The sequence below is a fragment of the Sinocyclocheilus rhinocerous genome, unplaced genomic scaffold (genome assembly GCF_001515625.1).
Source record: "Sinocyclocheilus rhinocerous isolate Xijiao unplaced genomic scaffold, SAMN03320098_v1.1 scaffold257, whole genome shotgun sequence".
NCBI classification, from domain to species: domain Eukaryota; kingdom Metazoa; phylum Chordata; class Actinopteri; order Cypriniformes; family Cyprinidae; genus Sinocyclocheilus; species Sinocyclocheilus rhinocerous.
Genome location: NW_015634026.1, coordinates 1 through 11806, shown reverse-complemented (window position 1 = coordinate 11806; position 11806 = coordinate 1). Strand labels below are relative to the sequence as shown.

Genomic DNA, 11806 nt, shown 5'->3' with positions numbered 1-11806 from the left:
TATATATATATATATACTTACTGTATATAACAAGTCAAAAGAATAGAAAAAGAATAGAGAATGCTATAGTGTTAGAGGCTCTTTTTTTCTTTTTATGAAAACAAGTTAGAATAGAAATTAAATAGAGTGCAAGTGTTAGGGTCAAGTGTTTTTTTCTAAATAATAAAAAGAAAACAAATATACAATAGAATTAGAATAGAGAGTGTTAGAGTTAGAGGGTCAAATGACAAACTGCAAGCCAAAAGTTTGGAATAATTACAATTTTCTTTATGTTTTTGAAAGAAGTCTTGTATGCTACCCAAGACTGCATTTGTTTGATGAGAAATATGGTAAAAACAGCAATATTGTGAAATATTATTACAATTTAAATAACTGTTTTGTACTGTAAAATGTCATTTATTCCTTTGAGTCAAAGCTGTATTTTCAGCATCATTACTCCAGTCTTCAGTGTCACACGATCCTTCAGAAATCAGTATAATATGCTGATTTGCTGCTTAATTATTATTAGGTCTCAAGTATTAAGAATCTTATGTTCTTATTATTATCAATGTTGAAAACAGTTTTTGCTGCTTATGAATTTTTTAGAAACCATTATGCATTTTTTCAGGATTTTTTGTTGAATGTTAAAAATAGCTACATTTATTTGAAACAGAAATATTTTGTGATATTATAAAACGTCTTGTAATATTAAATGTAATGCATCCTTGTAATGATGCTGACAATTCAGCTGCGCATCACAGAAATAAATTACATTTTAACATATAATTACAGTAAAAACAGTTACTTTAAATTGTAATAATATTTCACAATATTACTGTTTTTACTGTTTTTTTTATCAAATAAATGCAGCTTTGGTGAGCATAAGAGACTTTGTTCAAAAATATATTATAACAAACTTTTGGCCAGCAGCGTATGTCCACTTATATTGATATTTTAAGGGAGAAAAAAACAATAAAAAGCTAAAAAAGTAAACAATTTGCCCCTCACTGAGAAGTCTTTGTGGGATTACAATGAACAAAGTCTTAGGCCCAATCCCAATTCTACCCCTTAGCCCTTCCCCTTTCCCCTAGGGGTGTCTCGATTCTCTTTTGGTTGGAGGGGTAGGGGTAGGGGTAGTGCAAGGGCCAGACAGCCCTTCAAACGAAGATTTTTCGAGACCACACTTCAAACGAAGGGGTATGAATTATCTCAGCGTAAACCGGCTTCAGGGGCAACATGGCTGCCCGAGCGAACAAAAAGACACATAAATGTAAGCATTTTTGGCATTAATAACGATTTTAACGAATAGTAATCATGTTTTATGTTACATTCAATCGTGAGTTAGGTGGAGGGGAAGGGGTATAAAATAGAATTGGGATTGGGCCTTAATCTGTGGTCTTCTCTCTCTGTACTGTAGGTGAAATCTGTGGCTTTCACGTGCAGGGGCTCAGCGCTCCGTTCGAGGCTGTGGTTCTGAACCGCACGTCAGGAGAGGGCCGTCTGCGGGCGCGTGGACCGATCGACTGCGAGCGACAGAGAGAGTTCACCTTCATCATTCAAGCTCACGACTGTGGCACGGGACCGGAGGGACACGCAGAGAGGAGATCACACAAGTCAGTGTGTGTTTGAATAAATGCATGTTCTCCACCTCAGTCGGATTCATGTTTGTGACGTTTTGAACTGGAAGGAACACGGTGAACTATTTTTAAAATGATTCATCCGTGCTTGACTCACCTCTCTGAGTTATTCACAGTTTCTTCTTTGAAGATTTTTATTTTCCTACTTTTAGAGGTTCCCTGTTTCTTGTGTCCTTAAAGTCACGCACCTGCTAGTTGAAACTTTTTAAATAAAAAAGTTTGGCGTCTGTAATTTATGTCTTTTGAGTAAGTCTCTTATGCTCACCGGCTGCATTTATTTGACTAAAAAATACAGTAAAAATAGTAATATTGTGAAACATTATTATAAATTCATAATAATGTTTAATGTTATTTGAATTTATTTTAAAATGTAATTTATTTCTGTGATACAGAGCTGAATTTTCAGCATCATTACTCCAGTCTTCAGTGTCACATGATCCTTCAGAAATCATTCTAATATGCCGATTCAAGAAACATTTCTGATTATTATCAATGTTGAAAACAGTTGTGCTGCTTAATATTTTTGTGGAAACCATGATACAATACTATTAAAAAATTTAGGATAAGTATAAAAAAAAAAAAAAGTGAATTAATAGTTTTATTTAGCAAGGATGCATTGAATTGCTCAAAAGTGACAGTAAAGCATTTGTAATATTCAAAAAAAAGAGTCAAATAAATAATGATTTTCGAAAATATTAAGCAAAAACTGATTTCAAAATTGATAATAAGACAACCATTATTAATAAATGAGTACCAATAATAACTGATAATAAATGAGCAAATCAGCATATCCGAGTGATTTCTGAAGAATCATGTGACACCGAAGAGTGGCGTAATGATGCTGAAAATTCAGCTTTGATCACAGGGATAAATTACAGTTTAAAATATATTAAAATAGAAAACGGTTATTTTAAATTGTAAAAATATTTCACAATTTTCCTGTATGGTGAGCATAAGAAACTTCTTCTTACATTACTGTATATACAGTATTTCATGTTTTTTTAATCTCAGTACTGACTATGAGAAGCAGGTATCTGACCTTCAGGCATTAAAAGCTTTTAAGAGCTCTTGCTAATGAACGCTGCACCTGTTTACCTGCAGACTGAAAGCTGCAAACAAACCCAGAGCCAAAGATGCTTCTCTTTACCTGCAGATCTCCACATAAAGACACTTTAACAGAGCTAATGCAGTGAGCTAGACTGAAGTCCTTTGAAACAAAATGACTTAAAGACATTTGTGAATGAGTGAGATAGAGATGAGGTTAGTGAGGAAACCGTGGAAAAAAAGAGAAAAGAGAAAGTGGGACCTTCCTCATTACTCTGTATCTCTTTAATCCATACAGGATTACTGTATCCGGCTTTGACAGCTCGGATCTATGATACTACACACACACACACACACACACATACACATGCATAGATAAAGGATTAAAGTGAGACTCTAAAGGGCAGTAAAGCTGCAAAATCACACTGCTTTACTAGAGATTTCATGCCTAATGCATATATAAATGTGTTTGCATATGTTCAGGTTTTTAACATTATAACACAGATTAGCAGGGGTGTTTGAAATCCTCTCATTTGTCAGACGAGCTGTTGCCCTTTGCAAAGTATTACTCACTTTTCATGCTGTCTTTGACATTAATGATGCAATCTTGTTATTTTGGTATATTTTCAGCTCACAAAAGTGTGTCAAGACTGGCCGTGAGGATACCTGGAGGCACTTTTTTTTCTTTCAGACCTTTTTTATATATATATTTCTCTCCCTGAAGACTTTATAATGACCTGCAGGAGAGAGAAATCACAAACCAGATCTCTTTAGTATGTTCGCTGCTTCTCCTGGACAGTGATGGAGAACGAACGGAAACTTTTGAAGCATTTTATTCTGGGAAAAAGACTCCTCTAAAGCAGAGAACACTAATTAGTTCAGATCTGGACCACAAATAAATTCTCACAGATTATTATAATTATAGACACAAAAAACACGCAGCACAGGCGACTGCATTGGCAAATGCAAAGTCTGATTTAAATAGCATGTAGTCAAAATGACATGAATAAAAATCATCTCCTCTGGTCAGTTCTTTTTAAAGTTAGTTTAGTATTGTTTCTAAAGCAGCAGACTGTTTTGATTATTTAGATTTATTACTTCTTACTTTTATTCGTTTTTGACAGTTGACCTGAAAATGATCATTCTAGATGCAATTGAAATGGTCTTTAGTTGCTGGCAGGCCCCCTAAAAACACACATTTAACTCAGCAGTCAAATCTGTGGTGCGCTATTACACCGTGTTTCAATAAAATCACTATATTAAAATGCAGGCAACTGTGCTCCTTTCCTGATATACACAACCTGACATATAGTTGCTCTTTTAATAGGTTTATAAAAATATGTAGAGAAAGAAATTTAAAGAATTTAGAGAGGAGACACATGTCCTGAAGTATTTTTCTTGGGGAAAAAATCTCCATTGTTCTCCATTTAATTCCATCACTGTCCAAGAGAAACAATAGACATTATTGTCTGTTAATTAAAATAAATCTGAAATAAAATATAAATATTAGATGAAATACTTAAACTTGAAAAACTTAAACTAAAGTTGGAAGTGTTGCTTTGGCGGCTAACAGAAATCAAATAAGCTGAAGCACTAAAATGTTCAAAACTAAGACTAACATGGAAATAAATAAAAGATTAATGTTACAAAAAACGAATAAAATGACAAGCACATACAGTTTTTATGAAAATGAAAGCTGAAAGTATAAAAATAAAAATATTCAAAATATTAATGTATAGTATAATGGTATATAAATAATGCTAAAATAAAAATGAAATGAATACGATCTCATTTGGGACTTTTGTTCCTTTTATCAAGTTTGAAATTTAATACAATGTCTCAAACTGTGCTCAGATTTGCTAAAAGTATTATATCCTGCAATCAGCAGAATTTAACAGAAACACCTCAAACAAAGTTGATACTTAAAGTAATAGTTCACCCCAGAAATGAAAATTTGCTGAACATTTATTCACCCTCAGGCCATTCAAGATGTAGATGAGTTTTTCACTGGAGGAAGCAATATTATGCATAGAAGACTCACATTTTAGCATGAAACAATGATTTGACGTTAAACACATGTTAATGATGGATTTGTTTCTTATAAGCATGCAGCTTCTCTGTTCATAAGAGGGTTATTGATGGACTGGAGTGGTGAGGATTACTGTGATGTTTTTATCAGCTGTTTGGACTCTCATTCTGACGGCACCCATTCACTGCTTTGGTCATCAAATGATGTAATGCTACATTTCTCCAAATCTGTTCCAATGAAAAAACAAACTCATCTTCATCTTAGATGACCTGAGGGCGAGTAACTTTTCTCCATGAAGTCTCCTGGACAATGAAAAAGCAATAAAAAACCTCTCTTTCTTTCTCAGGGCTGTGGTGCATGTGCAGGTGGGAGATGTGAACGAGTTTTCCCCCGTGTTCGGTCAGTTGGAGTATCACGGCTCGGTGACGGAGGGGAAAGTGTATGACAGTATTCTGCAGGTGCAGGCGTCAGACCAGGACTGCTCTCCACAATACAGCCAGATCTGCAACTACCAGATCACCTCTCAGGACACAGCCTTCGCTATAGACCGCAACGGTTAGTGCACAAACATACAAGGAAGACATGCTAACAGCACTATTCTGTCTGTATTTAAATGTGTGTTTGTGTGCAGGTCACATCAGGAACACAGAGAGCCTGAGCTTTGATAAGAAGTCACATTATAAAATCCGTGTAACGGCGTTCGACTGTGGTCAGAAGAGAGCGGCGCAGGACGCTGCCGTACACATCCACGTCAAGCCCATCTGCAAGCCTGGATGGCAGGGTGAGATCTGGAAATGTTTTAGTCTCGGACGCATTTTGCGTGTGAAAATGATCAGGCTTCAGTGGTTCACCAGAGAGCAAAGTCATATTTACAAGTTACCAATTTGTGCACTTTCGAGGAATCTAATGCACTAAATTCTTCAGTGTTTTCTGTGCACTCTCGTGAAAAAAGGTACAACGCTGTTAGTGGGCCAAAAGCTAAAGGTGCCTTATTTACTCATAAATGGTACATTTTAGTACCTTAAAGGTACATTTTAGTACTTTTAAAAACATAATTGTACCTTTTTGTAAAATTGTACAGTTTTGTACCTTTTTTATGAGACTGTACAGCTGGACTGTTGTGAAGTTATTTTAATATGAGTTTTAAATAATTAGTTTAGTTTATTTTTATACTATTATAGTATTTATTAATATATTTATTAGTTAATTATTTGTATTATTTATTTATTTTTATTTTTTTATTTATCATTTTATTGTTTACTTATTTTATTCATAAATTATTAATTATTGTTTATTTTTTTTATTTTCAGTTTTAATTTTAATTTTAGCAATTTTAGTAATGTAGCTTTTGTCACTTAATTTATATTTAATTTTAATTCCAGTAATTTAGTATTTCAGATTAAATTTATTTCAGTTAGCTACCAAGGCAACATTTGTCATTTTCATGTATGTTAAATTTCCATATAATAATTATATTTTATTTGATTTCATCTTTAATTTATTTATAATAAACCTGGCCTGGCATTGTATAGTATGAATATTGTTACCTCTTTGACATAAAAGTGTCAAAAAGGTGCTTTGGATAAAATTGTCTGCTAAATGTATAAATGCTAATGTAATTTTTAATAGTTTTACTTTTACTTGACAATACCAACACTCTATTCATTCTATTATTATTTAAACTATTTCAGATAAATCTGCTCCTAAATTTGCATGTTTAATAATAAACTTAAACGGAAGTTGGTGAAGTTCAGTTTGAATCTGACAGACCATTCAGATTCAAATCTGTTAATCATTGATATCAATATAATAAAACCTAGGTCAGTGTGGGAATTAGATGCATGTTCCAATACTAAAATGCACAAAAAGGAGTAAACAACCAAATACAGTTCTGGTACAGTAATTCCAGACATTTCCTATGATCTGTGCATGACAGCTTCTCCGTCTAAAACGTAAGTTACACACACACACACACACGGGCCGGTTCTGTGCTTTGAATTTCCTGTCACTTTCTGTCCATCTCTTTCTTTTCCCTTGAAGCTATTTTTGTTTGCTTTTAAACTCAATATAGTATTGACCCCCCTCCCGTCTCTCTGCATCTCTGTTTCTTTTTTCCTGTAGGTTTGTGCTTTTTTCTTGCTTTTGATTGCCGCGGGAGGCTTGCATCAGAATTAACACACACACACACACACTTTCATATGATAGCCAGCATGATGCATTATGCGGTTCTTTGAAGGCTCTTGGTATCAGTTTTACTAGCTAAAGACGTGACGCATCTAAAGCAGAGTTGCTCAACTGGTTGCAAAAAAAAGGTCTGTTATGATTGCAGCCAGAAAGGAAAAACAAAATAAAATAACATGCAACATGTAAATGGGAAAAGAAAATTCTTCCCCATTTATTATTTTGTTGATGTTGATATGCATCCAATCAAACTTTATTTTAGCACAAATGTCCTCATCTTCGTAAACTGCATTTAAATAAAGTAATTGCTATTCTTTTCACTTTTTAGGTGAATTAAACTGGAAAAAAAGGTAACAACTGGTTTTATTCAAATAAAAAGAACTATTATTTAGCATCACTGAATTAGCCTAAATACATTCATTTATACAAAAAATAAACTATTTTAAAGGGGTCATATGATGTTGCTTAAAAGAACTTAGTCTTTGCAACTTTACAGATCTTCTTTATGCACCAAGAGCTTGTAACACTCCAAAGAGAAAGGAAAAAATGAAATCGCATCATATGACCCCTTTAATGGGTTAAATCAGACAAAAATAACTCTTTATATACGTCATTTCAGAAAACCTGCCTGGTGCAGTTAATATTGCACTATTTGCAATGCACTTTTGTTTCATTTCAAGTGCATTTCCTTAAAAACTGACCTTTGAGGACATTTTTTATCGACCACAGCTGCAATTATTCATGCAAAACTTGGTGTGTTTGCATTTTAAAACTTTAGATGCCAGAAACTCAGTTTGATTTTAGCATTTGATTCATTTAGATACATTCAGTCTTCACGCAAACTCCAATAAGCTTTGGTATAAAAGCAATCTGGCCTAGTTTGCAGAAGTCAGCTGCATCAATATCATATAATTTGCCTAATACAGTATAATGCATTTCTCATTGCTGCTTGTCTCTGCAGAAATTGCCTTTGCTAAGCGGCTTCCATCTCTTGCAGTCTCTCCACTGATATGAGAGCAGACAGGCACATTTCATTCTGCGTATGTTGAGAAGTAAAGAGCAACAAAAGCATAAAATTATGTTAAAAAGCTCTTTCCATTTTTAACATCTCCTCATGAGTTGTTTCCCAGCTACAGTGGTGAACAGGCGTTGCTAGTTCTCAGTTGTAACCCAGAATTAAACATCAAACAACTGAAGTGTAAAAACAACCTTAAATTGGATAAAAACTGTGAATATGAATTTGTAAAATAGAAGCTTTTACAAGTCAACATTCAATCAAAATTATCAATCAAACCTATTTATATTCTTAAAGTGATAGTGCACCCAAAAATGAATATTTTGTCATCATTTATTCACTCTCATGTCATTCCAGTCCAAACCTCTATGATTTTCTTTCTCCTGTCAAAATTTTTTTTTAAATTATATGAAAATTTGAAAATTAATATTCTTTAAAATACTGCTTTAAATGGTGACAGAACTGTCATTTTTGCATGAACTGTCCCTTTAATACATGTCTCTGGTCTTATTGTGCACAAATCAGTTGTGCATGTTATTCCAAAAGCAAAAAAGTTTGCATTTTTAATTAAAATCCCTTAAAGGGTAAAAATGACTTGTCCGCTAAAGTCATCAAACTCATATTTTTCCTCCCCTTCAACTGCCTTTTCACCATCCAGTCAATTCCCAATGGATAAAATCAAGTAAACTTTTGGTCTAGAGTAGTTTGTGTCTCCCAGAATGCACTTTGATGTGTCTCTGATGTGATTGTCCCTCAGGTGAGTTTGGAGACTCAAAACATGTTCCTCTTTACTCACACACACACACACACACACACACTTGGTAGAAGCTTCAGGCCAATTTTTTTCCAGCCCACTGGATGATGACAACTTGAGTAAAGGCCATTTTTTCACAACTGACATAAAAGCATGAAGGAGAGAGGAAAGTAAACAGCTCCCCGTTGTGTCTCATAAGCAAGGGTGAATAATTCAGCAGGGGTGGACATGCACCGTCCACACACACACACACACACACATTTTGTTGTTACCTTTAGGCTCCCTCCATCCATAAAATAATCATTTTCAGCTCCAAATTCCCAAACCCAGCAGCTCAAAGTGTGTTTGTGTGTGAGCTAATATTTGTGTGGTCTGTATGTGAATGCATGTTTACACAATCCATTTAATACTGTCCGCCATTTTTCACCCATAAATTCCTGTTAAATAACCACTGGCTATAGAATTAATTACAGCCACAATGTAGCCTGAAGAATGTAATATCTCGCCAGACGCACTAAGAGCTCTGGGTAACAAACCTCAAATATATTATAAATTATAACTGAAAAAACAAAAATAAAATGATTCTTCTTCATTAAAAAACAAACAAATGGGCTTATTCAGTTAGTTACATAAATTATTTTTTGCTACTTGTCATATTTGTGCTCCAAAAAATACCACAGACTGACTGTACTGAATATATAATATTATATTTAATATATACTCCGGGTGTATCAAGTATATTTTTAATTAAAATTACAAATTTAAGTAAATATCACACATGTAATTACGTCAAACCAGTTTAACTAGTAAAATTAAAGTGAATAAGTACATACTTTTTGTTTTACTCAATTGTTAAGGCAAGTGTTTATGTTTTTTTTATTTTATTTTAGGCATACATTTTTAGTTTGTCACTGCACTGATATTAGCACAGCTATGTTGACTAAATGAAGTAACAATCACCAAAATCATTTTATAACCATCCTACAACCGAACCCAACTGTAACCATAAAAACTTCAACAACAAAAACTCTAGTCCTTCCTGGCCTATTAAACAGGGACTTCCCTGTACTCATAAATTCATAAAATAACTCTCAATTCCAACATTACCAATTCAGTCCTAGACAAAGCATGCTAGGAATTAATAATCAAGCTTGCAATTTCAGTTCATGCATCAAACAACTATTCATGTAGTCCCAACACAAATTAAGTAAACTTTAATTTTACATATTCAAAAAAGTTCAGCAGTTGTGTTGATTTAGCTCAATTTCATTTAAATAAATGAGCAGCAATTTCTAAAGACCAGAATATCAATGTCTAGAGACTCGAGGGAGGATATTTTTATTTATTTTTTTACAGAACTTCTTGTTTTTTACCTGTTAACGGCAGCCTAGTATCATGACTGAGAGTTCTGCACATGCAAACATCACTCACATTTTCTCCAGAAGTCTAGTTGTTGAGAATAATGCACCAATTTCAGCAAATATGACAACGCAATGCTGAAATATCTACCAAAACAAAGCTGTCAAAGGTAGAAATTTAATCTGTTCAATATGTTTCAACCCTGACCTGTGTGCAGTTGTTTCAGTGTTAAATTGTGACATTTTTCTTGTTGAATATCCTGTCACTCTAAAATGCATCAGATTATGGAAGTAAAATTGGTTATGAACTGCACTTCATGTTGACTCTAACACATAACACAGCTGTCTATAATGATTTATCTACAGCTGATAATGCAAAAATTACATGCTTATACACTGTTAGAAAAACAATGTGCAACAATAGTACCATAAGAGTACAAATTACTACTAATATGCACCATTTAGGAGTAAAGAAGGAACAAAGGAGACCATTTGTGCCCCTGTGTTACCTCTAAAGGTACAATTTTTGGTAACACTTTAGTATAGGGACCAATTCTCATAGTTGCTTATTAGCATACATATTATTAACATATTGGCAGTTTGTTAAGCAGATGTTCTGCATGATCATATTCTACATCCCTAATCCCAATACCTAAACTTAACAACTAACTATCAATAAGCAGCAAGTTAGGAGTTCATTGAGGAAAAAGTCGTAGTTAATGGTTTGTTATTGGCGAGAATTGGACCTTAAAATAAATTGTGACCCAATTTTTGCACATTTTTTCTAAAAGTGTAGGTTTTGGACACTATATAGTAAACCATGGTAATCTTTGATGGTGTACCATGATATTTCCATTTGATACCATCACTATATATTATAGTCCCGCCACAGTACTAACTTTGTAAGTGGCAATGACTAAGTTTAAACTTGTGAATGTTTTGGCTCATGCACAAAAGAAGGTTGCGTTTCTTCAAGGTGTATTTGAAATGCACGTCATGTTGGGGAACTGACTTGTTAATTGTGTGGAAGTCTGGAAAACACTGTGACCTCAATATCTTCATTTTCCAGCTCAGTGACATTATCGCTCTTTCTAATATTTAAGCTACTTGTCAAAACGTTATCTAACTTTCTTTCTTCCCAGGCTGGAGCAAGCTCATTGACTATGAACCAGGAATGGGCAGTAAGCTGTTATTTCCCAAGATGCACCTAGAGACATGTGCGGGATCGGTGTCGTGGATCAGGACCACAGTGGAGCTGGAGACGAGCGGTGCTGGGAGAGGCTGTGACAGACAGTCTTACTCTGAACGATCCTTACAGAAGCTCTGCGGTATGATTAACTGCTATTTATTCCATTGCACGCTTCCTCATTTCTCTTGGGTCGGTTTAATTACAAAATGTGCCTGAGGGCTAAACTAGTCAGACAAAACCTCCACCCTTGTCCTAGAATAGGTATGTGTCTCAGTGCAGAATCATTAGCAGTGTAATTCATCCATATCAGAGGGATTGTCTTGAGAAACTACAAATGAAGCTATAAAATACAAATACGCAGCTCATCACTTTTTTATGACATGTGTCAGCATATCCTAATGCATTGGACTCTATGGGGTGAAGAGTCATATTAATGGTGTGATAATGAATGATATGGTAATGAAATCCCACACAAAGCAAAAGCTGACCTGAAGTCATCGTAAGATTTCTTTTTTAAGATGACAGGCTGTGGAAATTTTCTTACATTTTAATATAATTTTCTATAAAATGTATGTTATATAATATTTTTTGTTAAATTTAATTAATATTAATTTAAAAAT

General features: G+C 34.1%; 1 protein-coding gene across 1 annotated transcript in view; it reads left to right on the top strand.

Annotated features, from left to right (window-relative positions):
* The window catches only part of LOC107745208 (calsyntenin-2-like), a gene marked incomplete at its 3' end in the record, with an annotated part of 28086 nt that extends 16711 nt beyond the window's left edge, over window positions 1-11375 (top strand). The window contains exons 3-6 of the mRNA XM_016559065.1: window positions 1397-1592; window positions 5036-5244; window positions 5321-5470; window positions 11140-11375. Of these exons, the coding sequence (XP_016414551.1) occupies window positions 1397-1592; window positions 5036-5244; window positions 5321-5470; window positions 11140-11375 (791 nt within the window). The remainder of the gene's footprint in view (window positions 1-1396; window positions 1593-5035; window positions 5245-5320; window positions 5471-11139) is intronic.
* Between the last annotated feature and the right edge of the window lie 431 nt (window positions 11376-11806).